The following is a 20,069-nucleotide window of genomic DNA, read 5'->3' as shown; positions in this document are numbered from 1 at the left end:
GACGTAACATGAGAAAGTAAAGGTGTTTATGCACGTTCATGAGGTTAGTCGGCCACAATAGATGCATAACGATGTATGAAGTAACAGGAAAAATGAGACAGGACGAAGTGAGATCGATATTCTATCAGTAAAAGCCATAGCACGACGATAGTTTGCATAACAAAACAGGATTCTTTTTTTTCCCCCCCACAAACAATTGTGTAATTTAATCTGATGCTCGTCAGCAAGAAGTCTAATATCACAGGATCAGCACCCGCACCGACTGTGAGAACGAAGTGTACGGTTTAAATCCGTCTTCCCCCGATTGCCTGAGGATGGATGTGGAGTTTGTGAGTAAGAACACACCTGCGATCGGGGCGGTACTACCACAGGATGTCCGGAAGAAGTCGCGAATAAAGAGGACAGTTAAAAACGGCACATTTCTACATCTGCTAGACGACAACTCGAATCCAGAACACTGACACATGGGCCAAAAGTAATTAAAATAAAAACAATTTACAAGGGTGTTTGTGTTATAAAACTACACCATCCACTCTGTAATACAGCAAAAGCGCTACGACTTTGGTAACTACATATGGGTAGATAAAGAAATTGCAATCTTTCACTCATGATATAGGGGAGGAACAAAAAAAATAAGTCATTCTGGAAAGATTTGTAAATCCTTAGACTTACAAATTCATTAACAAGTTCAACTGGAGCATGCAAGAACATGTAGTGGATGTTTGACCTTGGGAGAAATAATATTCATATAAAAGCAGGAATCAAAGTTGTGTTAAAAATCCTGTTTGTGAATGAACCGTTTATTAAAATTAAATTCTGATATGAACAAAAGGATTCTCATCTTTAAGAATATCCTATTGCTACATAATAATGCTTTAATGGTAATCAACTGATGTATTTTAACACCATTGCTAAAAAAAAAAAAAAAAAACAGAGTAAAGGAAAAAAATATGCATACATGTGTGCTGCACACAAATACACACACACACAGGCCTAGTCAAGAAATCCCCCACCAACCAAAGATACCATACGTAATGTGTTTACGGTGGTTTTCCATACACGCTGTGGACTTGCTGTAATGGAAAGCGCTGATAAATATTTAACTATTTAAAACACGCTATATAAAAATTCTGCACTGGGTAAAAGTGATTAGTTATACCGTGAGCGGTAGACGTAGTCGGACGTGAAGAAAACACGAACTAAATAAACTTCCCGATTCCCTTTGTTCTGCTGATCATTAAATAAACATTACCACCGTTACGCGCCAAGCAACAAGTTCACTGGACGCTAGTTTAAACCTTTCAGCGTGGTTGAAAAGCTAGCTGACTGAATACTAATCTTTAGTATCGATTTGCTCGTTGATTAGCTCGGTCACAAAGACGGGGGAGAAGCTGTGTGAAGATACATAACCGTAAATGAACTGAAACAGCCTGTATTAGCAGTTAATAAGCTCTAAAAATGGTGGATATATTCAGAAAAGTCGAGCGAGGGTATGATATGGTAGCCGATTCCACATCACGCATTAAAAATCCCCTCCATTTCAGTATGAAAGTCATCTTTCAACTCATCAGGTTCAAAACCGCTCAAACAGGTCGATGGTGTGGATCAAATTTTGCACGTCCTAAGCATTTTCCCCCACACACACACAAAAAAAAAACACAACGGTTGATCAGTGTTGAGCTAAGGACTAACGGTGAGACAACAGTCAAAACAAGAACAAAAACAAAAAGAGCGTGTGCAAAATCCCTGCTCAGAACATCAAAATTATTACCATGTAAACTGATAGTGTCGTCTAAAATGTGTCTACTCATAACCTACTGTAAAATACACACAGTGTATATGCACCGGGTAGAACATTTGTGGCTGTTTTGATTAAAACGGGTTAGCTTTTTGCAATTATACAGCTTCAAAAATACTAAAAATTAGAAAATTAAACAAGAGAAATCAGAGTTTAAGCCTCTGTTTAAGAAAATGAGCAATTCAAAGTAATTTTTAAAAATCAGAAAGCCTTTTGAACACAAGGCTGTCTTTCAGAAAGCGACCGTAGGCTAAGAGTGGTGAGAAAGTCACACCTAGAGACACAGTAATCAATCGCTGGCAGTCCATTCGAGTAAATTTAGAAAAATAAAATACCAATCACTCTATGGTACCTACCGCCGAAGACGGCATCGCCTGCCAATGTAAAAACTGTAAACACCACTGCTACTCCAGAAAGTCTCAAAATAGCACATTGGTTTGGGGAACACAACAGTATGCTGTCCATACTATAGGGAAGGAGCTGGGAGACGGAGAAAGGCGATGAGAGCCTATATTGTTCCTCACAACAGGAAAGGATTAGTGGGACCAGTAGCCTGGGTTGTGGTGCCTGCAGGCGGCAGAACATCGCTCCTGAGTGGCTGCGGCACTGACATGGAGACTGGCATGCCCATGCTTGGCATCATTTGGCCCATGGGAGCAATAGGTGTCATGCCACCAATAGGACCCATGCCCACAACACCAGCAGGGGGCAGAGAGGACAAGGGCATGGGTTCGTTGCTTCTCTGTGCCAGGTTGCCATATCCCTGGGCTGAGAGGCCCATCATGGGGCTTACTCTCATTTGGTTGAGAGTGGGTGGTTGCGGTTGGTTCACCTGGAACGGATTGACCTGAGGTGGAGGGGCAGGGGCGGCTCCTAAGAGAAGGCATTACACAGAGAGAGAGAGAGAGAGAGAGAGAGAGAGAGAGAGAGAGAGAGAGAGAGAGAGAGAGAGAGAGAGAGAGAGAGAGAGAGAGAGAGAGAGAGAGTCAAGAGTCAAATGCATCCAAAGTCTTCAGTAGCATAAACAGTCATAAATCCTTACCACACAACACTTGGTAAGTGCAGTAGCTCTGACTAAAACATACCTCCAGCAAGAAAAGGATTCGAAACAGGAGCTGGTTGAGCAGGCTTGGTGATCAGAGAGTCCAAGTTTACCAGGGCTGCATTAGGACCCAGGAATGACTCGGGGGTTTTTCTGGTTGTGGCACTTGGCTGCAGGTCAAACAAGTCAGGGCTGACAGACATGCTGGTCTGTGCTGACAAGGCTGAATTTCCTTTACCACCACCTGTAAATGCATCCATTCATCTTAAGTCAGAACAAGGTCACTGAAAAGAACTCCACCATCTAAAAACTGCATAGAAGGAAGTCTAGATTACGAGGCTCAAAAGACAGGAGCAACAAGAGAAAATGTTTCCAGAATAAAGTGATGAGACAAATACCTGACATCATGGAAGAGCGAAGACTGTCAAAATCCTCTAGGTCATCCGTAGAGGTACCATTTGATGTTGAGAAAAGATCAAAGGAGCCTGTTTGGAAATAAAGGACATCATATTCTTTGAGGCAAGAGTAAGAACCTTCGATACCCTCACCACACCGCTCAACATATGCAACGACTTATGTGTGAAAGTGTGTGTGTACCTGGGCCAGGGGCTTTGGGACGAGCGGCAGGCCCTGAGCCCCACGGATCAGCCACTGCTGGAGCAGAACTTGACCCCCAGGGGTCACTGTTCTTCACAGGAGAGACAGACACTGCAGAAGCTGGCAGACCCCAGGGATCCACAGGAGCTGCTGGCTTAGTGGCACTACCTGTACACACAGATACACTCTCAGCTACACAATTCATGTCATGCAACCTACAGGATGGGACAAAAGGACAGGAACGCCGCATTGGTTATACACACCAATGTGGATGTGGTACTACATCCAGGGACAACGGCATACAGGGACGGGAGAGCTTTGGGGCGTGTTGCTAACATGCAAGCAAGTTTAGCAGCCTTGAGCAAAATAAACGCTTAGCTGTTGAAACTTTAGCCAAATCAGTTTTAACAGGCTGGATGTACTAAAGCTTTTGCATGCAATTTGTTTAGTGTTTCAGAAAACTGAATTACAGCTAATGACCCATTAAATGTTTGTACACTTACGGTGTCCCCCTGTTTGTCTATATGGTTCATAATATCCACTATGATGTCTCTTCTGGTGGAATTACAAAACTTATACAAACGTAAATGCAGAATGTATAATCATCCAATTCACTATGACTCGTTTTCCTTCGTTGTTTTCAGACACAAATGTGTGTTCGATCTATAATGTATAAAGATGTATTCGCTGTGTAAGGCAGCTCAGATGGAACGCAGAGGAAACGGATCTGTTGACGAGCACATTGGGTGCTCCACCTGCAAATCTGCATACTGGGCCCCTTTGTTTAGAGCAAACAGGAATGTACTACTACAAGCCTGGCTGCATTTCTCAGACACCACCTCAGTTACAGTGAGACAGTGCACATAACAGAGGCAGTGAGAGAAACAGTGTGTGGGGGACAAACAGTTAAGGCAAAAAATATAGTGAGATATAGAGAGAAACTAATAGCCTAGAGCTCAGTGAACCTGGAGAGAGACCATCTGGTCAACATGATTTTATAAATAAATAAATAAATAAATAAATAAATAAATAAATAAATAAATAAATAAATAAATAAATAAATAAATAAATAACCAAACTTGTGCGAGTGTGTGTACTCATTTATACACACCAGGTTTACTGTAGCTTTGCCAGGGGTCAGAGGACGGGGCTGATGCTGCTGCTGCTGCTGCTCCTCCTCCTCCTGTCCCCCAAGGGTCAACTGGACCTCCAGAGACCGCATCCATCAGATCCATCAAGGACGACTGAGGCTGACGCACACATATGCAGAGTTAGACCTTACATCTGTGTTCTGCTACTATAAAGAAGCTTAAACGTTTATACTTCTAGGCTTTCTGTATAGATACTCACAGGACATTGAGCAAGTCCGCAAAAAAAGAAACACAGGAGGATAGAAAAGCATTAATTGAAATGATTGGCGAAAAGCGTTTATAGTTGCACTAAACCTACTGTCAGAAAGAGTACTGGAGACAGTATGATATCAGGAAATGATGGAGGGAAATGCATTAAGGGTGATGAATCATCGACCTCTCAGTGAATCCAGGAACTGCACCTACCTCTTTTTTCTTTTTGGGCACTTTCGAAGTGTCTTTACGGCTCTCCTCCAGAGCCATCTGGAGCCGCAAGTCGTCCCCACGGCGCATCCTCTCCTCCTAAACACGCACACGACACATGACATTATGCGTTGCGTTATATACAGTACATGTCCAGAGCACTTCGGAAATTTGTTCGGTTTTGTAATGCACCAAAACATGACAAGCACTCCTGAATAATACATGACTCATTTTCATTTGTACTTGAGGCTGACAGTCAGATGATGGGGCACACCCAGCCAACCACCCCAACCCCCATCTGAACTACAGTATGAGGAAACAAATAAAGGCCTGAGGGGTAACAGAAGACAGGCAAAAAAAGAAAAAGTTTTTGGTTAAAAAAATATATATATAACATTTTGGAGGTGAAATTCGTGGCCCATGCAGCTGCCATTTCTATTCCTAGATGAAAATGGGGGAAATGCATGAGAGGAGCCAGTTTATCCACGTGACCGCTTGAATCACTTAGTATGAGGAAGTCTTAAATGGAAGAAAAACACAAGGGCATTCATAATTCATAAGAGTAAATTGTCTGAGATGAGACGCATTGAAAGGAGATGGGTAGGATGTGCTAAAGCAGAGTTTGCAGGGGAAAGGGCCAGGAGTGTGTACTGCCAGGCAAAGGCTGAGGTTCGGAGTAAAACATTGTCCCGACAGCAGGAACCTCCTACAGCACACATCCTGCTCCGAGGAGCCCCTCCTCAGCTTGAGCCACCAGCGGGGCCTGTCTCATATTTTCATGTGGAAATTCATCCCAGATGTCCAAGCGTAGACACACTTCCTGTACAATGCCCTTAGAGCGCTAACTACGGACAAACCTCGCAGTGCTTAGAGGGTGAAAGGAAACACAACACTTCCCATCCAATCTATTGGACCCACTTTATCACTTTCATAACTTGGAATTTGGAACAGCGATTATGCTTGCGGTTGCTCTGCTTCCACTCTAATTTGTACTCTATCTGAACAATATCTCTGGGCTGGCTCGAGTCCACGGCTCGGCATTTCTGTATAATCTGTAATCAGTGGAGAGTGAAAGCTTGCACGAGGAGGAGGTCGGGTCACGTCGCTCTCTCGCTCATTCGAAACAGTACCGTAAGCATTTAAGGCAGTCTAACGAACTTAAATGTATACCGCAGTGAAGCGACTTGACCATTGCTCTTTGGTGTAAAACTACAAGTACCACACGTTGTGTCTGTTTTATGCCACGGTGTTGTTGAATGGTGTTTATGAAGCATTTGGAGGATTCTTGAGTGTCAGTGCTTTGTAGCAGCCTCGACTCAGCTCCACTACATCAGAATGCAATCAGATTTACGGGTGATAAATAAATAAAATAAATAATAAATTTAAAAAAAAAAAAAACACTGTTATAGTATGCTGTGCGCTCTCTACGGGCTTTAACTACCGCTTGCCACCGTTTTTTGGTTCAATTTTCATTTCTCTGTATCAAATCTAATTCCAGAGTGCTTACGTTCCCTTGGCCTCAGTGTAACACGTGCATCTGACTTGTGCACGTCACTCTATAATCCAGTGACAAGCTATTACGTGTCAAACAGACTTAAATACATATTTACACCTGACTGAGAACACAAGCCTAAAATATACTACTATTATTAAGACATTCCTGTTCTGTAATAGTGTGAGATGAAATTCGGACCGACCTGGAGACACCCAGCAGTAAACCTTTTGTTTATAAAGAGCACTGGAGTGACGAGTGTTATTAGACGGAATGGAAATCAAAATAATGAGAACTATGTGAGGATTGCAGCAGTGTAGGTGTAGTGAGGTAAGTGATAGTGACTATATGCCTCACCTGTTCTGCCGCCTCTCTGCTCATGGCCAGTGCAAGCTGCAGCTGTAACTCCTCCTCTCCGCTCGTCTGCGGTCGAGCCTGCTCTAGCTCTGATGACGCATTGGGGGATGTGGCTGAAAGAAAGGAAAGAAAAGACATACAATAGATTTCAAAATTCTACACGCCGTGTGAAAACGCCACCAAAAATGAAGCCAACATAAATCATATCAGAACTTTTTTTCCAACCTGAATTTTTAATGTATACAAATTGTGTTAAGAAAAAAAATGGTGCGGGTTTTTTTTTTTGTTATTTTTTACAGTAGCCTGGTTGTGTACATGTGCAAGCCCCTTTATGTTTGAATTACATTTAAACAATTACATTCAATTAAACAATTACATTCGATCGAATGTTCGAAAGTAATGAGCATGCAGCCCACATCGATAAGAAGATTCTGATTAACGCCAAATAGTTTTCAAACAACCGACAGCCCACAAATAAATTGTTAAGATCTCACTTATTGAAAGTTTTATATGAGGAGTAGTGTATAAAATAAAATTAATTAGCAGCTTCACAGTGACGTCACTAAGAACGCGGTAGATAAAGGAAGGCTAGATGAAAGCCTCTTCTCGCAAAAAGCATCAAGCTCAAATAAAGACCAGACTGTACAGTATGTATAATACATGTATAAGACAAAATTTATAATAAATCCACCATTTTAAAAAGGTATGTTTGGTGCTAAAAAATAAAAAATCATCAAATCACCAAAATATCACCATAGTCAGCATGGTGCTGGCTGCGTCACAGTTTTTTTCCCCCCCGAGGTAGACGGAATCATGAATAGCTACAAACACCATAAAAAATTCCATGTTGAATTTAAACACAGAATGTTCAGGTGTCAGCTAGTCAGCTGAAGATAAATAGGAATTTTCAGCACATCAATGACCTAAAGCATACAGCCAAATAAAAAAAAAAAATCCCTTAACCAAAAGATCAGTGTTTTTTGAATGACCAAGCCAGAGCTCAGAGCTGAATCCAACTCAATCTCTGGGGTGAAGCAAGCTGTGCACAGGAGATTGTCTAACTCACCCAGTAGGAAGAGAGATAAAGCATAAGGATGACACGCCTGGATAATTTAATCATTTAAACTAATCCACGGATGGAGTCTGTAGACTGAGGGCTGTGTGTTAGTCAGAGTAGAACTTCCCTTCTACCAAGATGAGGTTTTGGATAAACAGGATTATAACAAATGAGAGAACTAGGTCTGGCCGAGGTGTGCTCACAGACCTGTGGTCTTATGCCAGTGATTTTGCCCCTAAGGCAATAGAAATGACTGGGATTATTAATAGCACCAGATCAGGGCAATGCAGAACAGAGGTAAATATTTGTGGGTATGGCTCCAACCTTTTAAAGTGCTCTCATTATTCGGAGCTGTCTGACTGTAAAGTGGCAGTGATCGATAGGATGCAAGTCTCCAATCCATAAAGCCTCCGACCGACCATCAGTCCTCCTGATCCATTTACTCGCTAATAATCCCGATCGATCACCCGATCTGGATTTTTACTGCAGTTTTATTATTTCCTCATTTTAGGCTGTTCAAATTCAATACGTCGTCCTTTCTGTTTTCTCGGCTTCTGATAAACGCTTTGTGGGACGGAGAATTAAAATGAGAGAAGGTGAAATATCGGCCCCTCTGACTGTACGGTTCATTTCTAACTGGCTGCGCTTCCCATGAGAAGTGCTGCACATGTCTAGGATCCGGGGAGGTCTTTCAATCAGAAAAGTACAATCCATATGGGGTGTATGTGCAGTGCAGCACATCAGTCACTCACAGACCTTTAAAAGGAAGGTGAAATGGAATCAGCTTTTAAAATCAAGTATGTAATAAATGAGGTCTGTTGAGTTTAGCTTTAAGTTAGGCTACTGATTGGATGGATGGATGGATGGATGGATGGATGGATGGATGTAAGCGAGTATTGTCTTGATATTTTATCCTAATTACGTATTCAGGAACCAGAAAATTGGCCTGGATGAGCTTTTGGTTCAGAAAGATGAAAAGATCACAATTTGTTTTTGCAACTTTCATACATTTTGTTCTGAAAAATATTGATCAAAACTGCAATTCATTCTATATGTCTTTATTCTCAAAATTTGTGATACAAATTTCTATTGTCAAAGCAGGACTGTGGTGTGATGAGACTGTGGACATTTTCTCCTTTTTATGGTTACAGGATGGTGGGTATGGATGAGAAAAGGTGTTAAGTGGAGCTGGGGTAGCGGTGACGTTAATGAAGAAGCGTGGGTGTGGATCGCTGCGACATCACGTATTACATCATAAGCTTGTTCCTGTGCCGGTCTTAATGTGGAAGGATGCAAATATGACTCACAGCACACGCAATCAGCTGAGCAGCCTGGCACCTCTATAAGCAGAAGAGGATCAATAAAGATCTCCTTCAATGTCTGAACTCACATGAGGGCTCATTATACTGCTTCGCTGACTGAAATGTACCTCGGAAAGCCCTGAGTCTTGTTCATCACCGTAGGAGGATGTTATCGGACCCATCACTGGTTTCTGTACACTAATTAATCACAGTGGAGGCAAGCAGGCTGTTCGGACGCCTCGGTCTCTGGGAGCTACTTTTCCGTAGGAGCCAGAAGTCTGCTCGGAATAAAGCGAGCCTTAGCATAAAAGCTGGCACGTTGTGATGGTGGGAGTGTGGAACCCACCAACACACCAAAGTGCTCTGCCAACGCACACGCTCTCATTTAGTAAAAATGGTGCTTTCCGGTGTTGGAGGGGGAGGAGAAAGAGGTGGAGCTGTTCCTGGGTCATGTTCGTGGGCTCTGATATGAATCAGTACGATTAACATGACAGTACACTGATTCATATTGAAATGAGCTCTGCACTTACACTAAACTAAATGGAATGAGGCACAGAGAGAAAACCACATGTTTTGATATATTATTTTTAGGTCTTGCCTGGAAGTCAAACGACGTGACAAATGGAAATTGTTCTAGACATTTCCATCAGTGGTTCCACCAGGCAGAAAACCTGTGTAGTGATTTAAACTTAGGCAACGACGTGAGATAGAAACCAAGCCAATAAAAATAACAGCTAAATCTAATCTCCTGACTTTCTATAACCGTGGGTTTGGTTACATCAACTGCTCATCTCACAACACAGGAAACATTGGACCACATTGCATGCCAGATGACATGCAATGGTCAATATCAGCAAACTAGAAGCGCACCAACACTCCAGACTCTAATCAAACTAGCTCTTATCTTCGATAATTCATCTAATCTACTATTACAACGTTACATTATTTCACAGCCGTTAGTTGAAACCTTGAATTATCTCCAGCTGCCTGTTTTTTCCCATATTTGTGCACCAAAACCTCCTCATCGAAAGCAACCTGTTGAAGTGTGGCTTACACTTAACAGAAAGCCTATTCACAAAAATTCTGGAAGGACAATTCCCGGAAATTTCTGCTGGAATGCAAACCATTCCGCTGTTAACAGTCCTGCTTTTCTTGTAGACGTTTATCCCCCCCTCCCCCGTCTTTGTTTTAATGACTCAGCTGCTTGTTCTTCAGTTTAATATGCCACAATTGAGAAAACCGCATCAGTCAAAATGATAAATGCGCAAACACAAACAAAAAAAAAGAAAAGAAAAAAAGAAAACACCCAACAACAATAAGAACCGAGCAATATAGAGTGTGTTGGTATTTACAAGTCAACGCTCAGTCCTGATACACACCATCACCATCGGTATACTCTTCTATGTCTGACATCCGTATGTTAAGTTAAAACGATTTAGTGGTACGTGTTTGTGGAAGAGAGAGAGAGAGAGAGAGAGAGAGAGAGAGAGAGAGAGAGAGAGAGAGAGAGAAATCCTCCTCCTTCCCCTCTGTACAGGATCACAGAGCAGTGCACTAGACCTTGGGGAATTTGGGAATGTTGGCTTCCTGTAACCAGCATGAGGCAAATGGAGAGTAAAATGCAAGGCATGCCACGGTTCAAAACACTCAGAGAACAGAAGCAAATCTAGCGAAATGACAGATAATGGCCAAAAGCAGAAGTGCTAGTTTTCAAATTGTGCATAGGAGGATTCAGGGATCCTTGAAGCAGACAAGGACAGTAAATCATGAGCAAGGACGGTCCAGCTGCACGGCCTCTGCAATGAACTGCTTCCAAAAACAGCTAGAACGATAAATCTTACATCAGACATTAAGCCGTTTCGCTTCAAATCGATATGGACTGAGAGGAACATGACAGCAGAGCTAGGAAATTTCAGAATAACTTAATAAACTCTAAAATGTTCCTAGTGCTGAAGCTTTATATATCATGAACCATGTGACTGAAATATATTATAGCATAAACTTTGGTGATAAAATCATCTCTAGACACTATTACGCTCCTACGATATTCAGTGATAAGTCATTGCATAATAATTATGGCACTATTAAATTCCCCTTGAACTCAAAATGAAAGTTTGTGACTTATATATGTATGTGTATATACAAGTCTTAAATATATCTCTAAGTCAATCTGCTCAAAAAGGGAAAATTCATAATTATCAACCATTTTGATATCATTCTGCATCTTATCTACTGGCTAATGGAAAAGAGTGAAGAGCCACTCGATGATGTCCCACTCCGACTTCCTGTTTCAGTGGAAATTTGGTCAACACATCGAATACCACTATTTTAAGGCATTTTACAGGGACATTAAAAAATCACTTATAACCCCCGTTTCGGTGATCACCATAAAAACAAATGATGCCATAATAAAACAGCACACAATGAAATTTAGCAACTGTCATCGTCAAATAAACTTACATCCATGATACGACGCCGGTGAGCCCTCAGATCTGCCGTACTCCTCCGAGTAGCTGGTGGAGAGGTTCGGCTGGCTGGAGCCACGACCAAAGCCTATCTGGTGGCTGCTGCCGACGCTGGTGGCTACTTGGGCCATGCGCTCTTTGGTCTTAAGGGCCTGTGAGCGCTCACCCTTCAGCCGATCGTCGTCCTTCAGCAGAACCACCAGTTGCTTGGACTTCTCCCTCACGTTGATGCCCTGGTCTTTGCCGTCACGGTCGACATACTGGAAGTCTTTAAGGGTCTGTATGGCAAAGATGTTCTCTTTGCACTGCAGGGCCACACGTTCCGAACCGGTTTTGATCAGGTAGTCCAGCAGCGTCAGCGCTTTGTACACGTGCCGCCAGTTCTTGCCGTGATCGTTCAGCCTCTTCCAGATCATGCTCATAATCTCGGAAAAGGCCACCACGTTGTACGTGAGGTCAGAGATCTCGGACATGAGCGAGCTGGAGGGCCCCCATGGGTCGTTGGAGGTCGCCTCTCTGACCTTTTTCTCTGCCTCTGAATAGTTATTGACCACATTTTTCATCTGCCTCCGGATGGTTGAGCTCGGCATGGTGCGGTTTTATGTGTTAATATCCTTGTGATATGGTCTGAGGATTTAAAAAAAAGAAAAGAAAAAAAAAAAAAAAAAAAAAAAAAAAAACACACCACACACACAACCAGAAAGTTTCTTCTCTTCTGCAAGTTCTCAGAGTCGGGGTCAGATTTCTGAAAGGTTTTAACTAGTCCAAATTCACGTCAGCAATTCTCTGTGTTAGTCGGTGCCTGCTAAAACCATTTCCACACAGAGCAGGGAGTGAGCATGTCGAATTCCTCCATTACCTGGAACACAAAACCGAGAAGGTAAGTACAGTCTAAACAAACCTCGGTTATAAACATACAGTACAAACAAATTAACCTCCACAGCTGAACTGAGCAGAAATGTATTAGGATTTTTCTCAGATGCTTCTGCACACTTGACCTTTAATTATAATGCATAAAATCTAATCTAAGGTCAAAAAATCTTAGTCATGCCCTTTGTTTTAAGAAAGCGCATGCGGCCAAGTCTAGCAAGCACATTTCCTGACAACGCCAGAATTTCCTCACTTTTAAAAATTACCCTATGTCGGATAAGGAGAAATAGGTCACAGCTGTGCACTTTCGAAACAGAACGTGTAGTAGGCTCTTATCCAGGTAGTGAAATATAACCCAAACACACACACACACACACACACACACAGGCCATGCTACTGAGACTAAAAGACAGAGTGGATTAATGCGGTTCATGTTACACATCTTACCGTAATACGACACTTTTAGCATGTGAGGAAATGTCTCATTTCCCAAAACTAATTGCATCACACCGTTCTTTCCATTTCAGAAAGAAACAAACAGCCAGCAGGACTGTCCACTAAAGCTTTCTTGAAATACAGATATTATATTTCTACAGTACAGCAACATAACATAGTAATTTATGTTTACGTGTGTTTCTCGATGCACATGCTTTAAACTATTTAAAACTCATTTTCCTGATCGATCTGCTAACTAACGCTTACATTAACACTATTCGATCGATCGTTGCCTACTGACAACAGTGAGTTCATCTAAGAACCTCGAGTTGAACCCTGCGTCTTGTAAATTCACGAAAAATCAGTAAAAATGTGACTTGTGCCAAGCATCCATACAGCTCAAGCTTGGCATCGATTCCCTCCACCCACCTCCCTCCTGACATCCCTGAGTCTGCATATACATGAATAAAGACAGGCCCTAATGAAACATCTGCTGCTTTAATCACTGATTCAGTCAAAGCACACAGGATGAAGCGAGGGGTGACTGATGCAGAAGCCCTCGCTCTGACCGGGGGCTCAGGAAGCGAGCACACAGGCACAGTTTGTGTGAGGGTGTAAGACGCACAGTGGCTTCTTCCATACTAAAGAACGGCGCAGGTCTTAGCCTTGCCAATAACTAGGCAGCTCAGTAGCTGGTGCTGAAATGAAGCCAAGCACCAGGCAGAACAAATTCAGGGAGGCAAAGGAGCGAAGATGTGCGTCGGCTTCCTCGACTCTCCTGCAACGCCGACTAGCCTCAGAGATGACAAAACCTTTTCTCGGAGGACAATGAGATCAATAAGACATGACAGCTAGACATAATTTAATAATCTATCTTAAACTAACTGAACGGAAAGACGTAAGCGCTGAGTCATAATGGTTACCTTTAATGGCTGCTGGTAAATCTCTGATTTCATAGAAGCAAAGTAGATCTGGTAATCTAGGCTTGTAAAACAAATTCTTTAAATCAAAGACAAATTGTCGTATGGGTATTGTGTGGAATAATTGTTATTATACACTTCATACTCAAAGACAGAAGGATAGTTAAGATTAATTTCAGGATTACAGACAACCAGTTGAAGTCCACAGAGCTGGTGTAGTATATATCACATCACAAGAACTGCTAAAAATTATGAGTAAAGCAAAAAACGACTCGGTATTAATTTCACATACTTGCTCAAATTAAATGAATCAAGGATGTTCCACAATGATAGTGAGATACCATGGTTAACTGTATCCTCAAAATGTGTTTTGTTTGATAAATATTACAGAAGCCTGCTGTACATACAAAACGAAGTCGTTGCATAAGCAGATAAATTTTTACCAGGCAAAAAAATAAAAAAAATAAAAATGTAAATCACAGAGGACAAAGTTTAACCTTGAAGTGTCTGGGCTTCACCGTTTCCCATACTGAGAAGCATATCGCAATCTCGATGTGTAGCAGCACAACTGCGACCTGCTATTTTTATCCATATCACACAGTCCTAGTTCCAGCCTAGCTGTTACTGATTAAACACTTTAGCTACAATAAGCTTATTATGTAGCCCAGGGCAAGGAGTGAAAGTAATGTACATGAAATTAAATTCTGACAGGGACTCACCTAAGATCGGTTTCCAATTTCAGGGCATGGGTCAGTCAAACACTGCCTGTCGATATTACACAGGAGTTTAAGAGATAAAATTCAGCATGTTCCATCCGGGGAAGGAGTGAGTGAAGAAAAAGGGAAAGAGAACAAAAAATAATCGAGCTGTCATTCAGAGAACCCGGAACTAAAATGACACCTGTTTCTATCTAGCTCACAGATCGCAAAGCTGTTAAAGGTTTCACTTGAAACTGACTATTTTGGGTTGGAAATCCTGACAGAATGGAAAGCAAAAACAAGCAAACACTGCAGAAAATGTCATTCTAAATTCTAATTCTGAGTCTAGAGATCATCAGTCACACTGCGTTAAACAGATCAAAGTAACTAAGGCTACTTCTTGTCCTCGACTGTAATGTCAGACAAGAGAAAATGCAGCTCTATACAAATACACAATAGAGCCTGGACCAGTCAGAGGGAGTGCTTATAACATATCTGAATGTTAAAATGGACATGCATGAGAAAATACAACACAGGAATTAAGGACAAAGAGCCGTGATGCAATCCAGCCTTGATGAACAAAAAAAAATGTCTACGACAAGTGCCAACACGTCTTCGTGGCTGCGTTACAAAAAAGCAGCGGAAGGATACGAGAACAAAATGAGGATTTTGTCTGAAAAACATCTGAACGGCAATTTAGCAGTGGGGAACGTTAATGGCAATCTCAGTGCATGAGGCATTTGCCTAAGCAGTGATATTAGTAGTGGGTGTGCCTGCAAATCCAGAATGCAGTCTAAACCACAACAATGCAGCCTAAGAAAGAGAGAAAACATAAGCGTCAAGGAGAGACAACTGGGTGTGTGCGTGTGTGTTTCAGTGCACGTTGCCGTTCTTTCTAACTCAGTTATATCACTTTAGTGTAAACTTAACTGCACCTAGGGCAGATGTTTTAACAGCTGGTTGCCATTTGTGAGCAGAACCTCTTCATGGTGCATCTTACTGTCCGACACCACTTACTCATTCAGAGCACGACTATACAAGTCCAACGTACATAACAGGTTCGGAAACTGCATGGTTTGTCTTACTGTTTACTCCCCCATGTTATGTTAAATGAGGATGATACCGTGAGACACAAACACGTCTAACAGGAACTAATCACAACATTAAGATTGTTAGTGTCACCATTAGCCATGGTGTTTGTTCAGATGTTCACCTTCAAGCTGATGTTCAAAACAGGCATTAAAATGTGTTGCTATTTATGAACATTTTTTCCCCTTTTTCTTAAAACCTAATACAACTCTAGGAGCCACCTTCAGGATGCCAAAATCTTACTATTGCAGGGAACGTACAGAAATATCAGAATCAGGTTTATTGGCCAAGTGTGTTGACACATACAAGGAATTTGGTTCCAGCTGTTTGTGACTCTCAAAAGTACAGACATAAATAACACTATACTATACAACTAATATGTTCCTGCTGCCACCCCAACTTCATCGTACATGACAGTAATAAAGTACGTAAGGAAAAAAAAACTTGGCATAAATGCACAGAACAAAATGGCATCCATGAATAAATAAAGTACTTTTTACTAAGCAACACCGCACATTCTTGTTATTCACTCTTTCTGCCTATAACCTCAAGGTGATAAACATTAACAACAGCCCTATTCAGACCAGATTCATTTCTTAAACTGAGATTTCAAATTATTTTTTCTTGCAACTGTACAACAATAAATTCACCGCATGAGGAGTGAGCTGTTAGCTGGTTTGTATTTTCTAGTAACTCAGGACTTTGCGCTCCACAACACGGTGCCCGAGCAGCTGAAGAGGCACAGAAATCGAGATCGAGAAAGAACACTGGCTTTTATATCGGTCTGGCACAAACCGAGGTTCCATCAACATTTTGAAAACCCAATTCATAATTCATAAGCGTGCGAGAAGCGGTTTTGGGATTTGGGAAGTGTTTCGTATCTGGCAAAAAGTCAACGATAACGCAGGATTCGTGATTAGACACGGCAAATATCAGCAGTAAAACATTGTTTTGTTTTGTTTTTTACATGAGCTGAGACCCGCATAGAAAATCTTGGGACGTGTGTCTGTTGACGATGGAGAAAAACACCAAAATATCCAATCTGTAAAGGGGTGAATAAAAGTCACAGAGGAGCTCCTGTAATAAAGGAAAACCCATCCTGATAGGGCTGGGCTGTTGTGAAAGGTTTACTGAAAAAATGTTACTCAAATACAGATTTCAATGTAAGACCAAAAACACAAGGAACCCATTTGTAATACTTGTGACCTGTGCGCGTATTTCAGTGGTGATTAAAACTGAAATACCGCGATATTTAAAACGCAGGTTATCATACCGTAACAGCCCTCATACACACAGGGAGATACACGGGTGTGTCCCAGAGCAAACAAGCCACCGAATAACAGCATTTCTCCTACAAAGTACAAGTCTGTGCTATTTATTTAATCCAGTCTAAGCATAAAGGACCACCCGCGCTGTGACTTATTCACCTGCAAGAACTAAACATGACCATTCTGGACGATTATATAGTTTCGTTTAGGTTTATCTGTGTACTCATATCAAGCACAAACAAGTTCTCTAAAATTACAGACAGTGATGAACTAAATCAGATCAACAAAACAGGCTGTTCTAATAAACACCCAACGTTAAACTGAGATAAGCTTGTTGCTAATATTAGCCGACTGGCTTTAACATACAAGCCCATAAGGCGAAAATAATACAAATAAGAAAAATGATCGAATAATACTAGTTTGGACTTTCAAACGAGGTCGCATTTTCTAGATAACAGTTATATGTTGTAACTAAGCGATTAACACCATTATACAAAGGCAGCTTGCTAGCTAGGATATTAGCACGCTAATTAGTTAGCCGTTAGCTAGCTAGCTTTCTTGCTTACCGGGCAACAATCTTAACACTAAGCTGATATTTAACATGGGGGGGTGTAAACATGGCACAGAAACAGAACTAAAACTCACGACTTTCACTTTGCATCTTTAGACATGCTGAAATGATATTAAACGTTGACTTCCCATTAAGTACGGTAAACATGTAGCCAGTTAGCTAGAAGGGCAGCCAGTTAGGGGAGCTAGCAAGAGATAATACAAGAAAAGTTCTCATCCTGTTAGCTTGTTGCTAACGTTCGAATAAAACATATATCTAGATTTTTTTTATACATTTTGTGATATGACGAGTTTATAACTTGGCGACCAGGCTTCAAATGTCAGGAGAATTATTAGTAATGAGGTCGTCAGTAAAAATGATAAAGATATAATAACTGGCTATTGTAGTAGTTAGTTGGCTAACATCGTTAGCCCTATAAAGCTAATCTTGGACAACTGGTTTGTCTTAAAGGTGTTTCTAACAGCTAAATCGCCAAATAGTAAAGCTGCAAGCTGCCTGATTTCACCCAACAACTTAAATAGTTAGATAATTAGTTTGCTAAATTGTTAATTTGATCTCTAATGCTGAAGGCTGAATGGTGCTTTGTGGAGATATCACCAAATCTGGGAATCAAGATTACACACACATACAGAGAGAGAGAGAGATAGAGAGAGAGAGAGAGAGAGAGAGAGAGAGAGAGAGAAAACCAGCTAGAAAAACAGAAAACAACTTACCAAGTCATCCGGTGATGTTGGCTCAGTGTTCAGTATTCTCCCGGGAATAATAATAATAATACCCGGCATATATAACAGTGGGGGTAAAGAAATGTAGAAGTTAAAAGTGCTTGTTAAATGTGTACTGAAGTTTAGGAAAGTGTCTGTTAGTGTTTATGTGGAGAGCAGGCAGGAGGCTACACGTCGCCGTGTGGTTTAGCTTAGCTAGTAGTAAAGCTCTGTATATTAGCAATGTGTGAGAGAGTGAGTGAGTGAGTGAGATAGAGAGAGAGAGAGAGAGAGACCTACTCAGTCCATCCAATATGGCGGAGCCACTAATAGCTCGGCTTCCAGAGAATGCCAAGCAGTAAAGGGTGTGACCAAAACCGACTCGGTTACTCAATATTCCACTTAAATCATATATTCTCTGTACGATAGGTTATTGAATACTCAGTTTGTATCCGTTTATAGTTACACAATTCGGTAATCGAGGCAGCTGCTTAAGTTTATTTATAAGTAAACTTTAAATAAACTCATATGATGATGTCGCAGATTTTCCCTCATCAGGCTGCTGGAAAGTGCTGCCATCTAACGAGAGTAACTGTTCCACACAGTGCAGTTGTGTTGATACAGTAAACACCCACGTTGGATTGTTTTACATCTGAAAATACTCCCATATTATATCCCACTTTGCTCATGCTACATCTTTTTATACAATCTATACAAAAATGCTTTTATATTAGTGTAAAGTATTGTGGTGGCTCAAGTGGGTTGTTTATTGGAAGATTAGGTTTAAAGCCTTGCCACTGTCGGGCCCTTGAGCAAGGCCCCTAACCCCCACTACTCCATGTGGTGCTGTATCATGGCTGACCCTGAGCCCTGAGTGCTATGCGAAGAAAGAATTTCACTGTGCTGTTAATGTGTATGTGATGATAATAAAAGGCTTCTTCTATACTTCTTCTTCCGGTTTCTATTTCATAAACACATAAAATTCTTTCAGATTCATTCTATTATTTCTACTCTAATACGCTTGCTAAAACACCACATTTTCAGATTTCATATGCTACATGACCAAAGGTTTGTGGACACATGACCGTCACATATACATGTGGTTCTTTCCCAGACTAATGCCACAAAGTTGAAAGTATATAGCTGTTTCATGTTTCATGTTTATTTGTCTTATATACCGATGTCAGTGAAAGTACAATGAAATGCTTGAAATGAAGCTCAGGCAAACTACAGCAAATATAAAAACAAGAAAAATAATTAAGATATACGAATGGTGGTAATTAAATACAAAATAGTGCATATGTCAGAATGCCTTGCATGCTTTAGCATTACAATTCCCCTTCACTGGAACTTAGAAGTCTAAACCATGCATAAGAGGCCCAGCATGACAATGCTCTTGTGTACAATGCAAGCTCCATGAATGCATGATTTGAGAAGAACACCTTTGGGATGAACTGGAACACCAACTTCACCTCCTCACCCAACATCAGTGTCTGCTCTCACTAATGCTCTTGTAGCTGAATTAACTCGAATCCACACAGCCATGCTCCAACATCTAGTGGAAAGCTTTCAAAGTACAATAAATCCAGTAAATAAGTAATTGAAGATTTCAGTCATGAACTTCAAGCCCTCTAGATGGCAACATGGCACACGGGAAGCACAGGAGAAAACAAAGTTAACATGATACAAATTACCATAATACAAATACATATTTGCCAGTGTCCTATTTTATGGTGTGATATGAACAATTTTGTTATTCTGAAGGGTAGACAGGGTGCCAGAAAAGAAGTTGTCAACCTTGACGTGAACCTTTATTGAATGCTTGACATGTCTATGTACAGGGTTACTGTTTCAA

The 20,069-nt window shown here is 41.2% G+C and overlaps 1 protein-coding gene across 4 annotated transcripts; it reads right to left on the bottom strand.

Annotated features, from left to right (window-relative positions):
* Positions 1-184: 184 nt before the first annotated feature.
* Positions 185-18,555, bottom strand: epn2 (epsin 2). 4 transcript variants are annotated; one of them, XM_027148435.2, is made up of 10 exons: positions 18,227-18,555; positions 14,607-14,652; positions 11,658-12,521; positions 6,840-6,952; positions 4,994-5,089; positions 4,549-4,687; positions 3,438-3,605; positions 3,239-3,325; positions 2,884-3,084; positions 185-2,671 (listed from the first exon to the last, which is right to left on the bottom strand). In XM_027148435.2, the coding sequence occupies exons 3-10, from the start codon at positions 12,250-12,252 to the stop codon at positions 2,319-2,321; spliced, it is 1,752 nt and encodes a 583-aa protein (XP_027004236.2). In that variant the 5' UTR covers positions 12,253-12,521; positions 14,607-14,652; positions 18,227-18,555; the 3' UTR covers positions 185-2,318. The 4 variants fall into 4 exon arrangements, with proteins under 4 accessions (XP_027004236.2, XP_027004235.2, XP_047663799.1 ...); XM_027148434.2 differs by lacking the exon at positions 14,607-14,652; XM_047807843.1 differs by lacking the exons at positions 14,607-14,652; positions 18,227-18,555 and adding an exon at positions 13,891-13,908.
* Positions 18,556-20,069: the final 1,514 nt, after the last annotated feature.

Source organism: Tachysurus fulvidraco, chromosome 24 (genome assembly GCF_022655615.1).
Source record: "Tachysurus fulvidraco isolate hzauxx_2018 chromosome 24, HZAU_PFXX_2.0, whole genome shotgun sequence".
NCBI classification, from domain to species: Eukaryota; Metazoa; Chordata; class Actinopteri; order Siluriformes; family Bagridae; genus Tachysurus; species Tachysurus fulvidraco.
The sequence above is the reverse complement of the archived record's forward strand: the minus strand, read 5'-3'. Positions and strand labels throughout refer to the sequence as shown.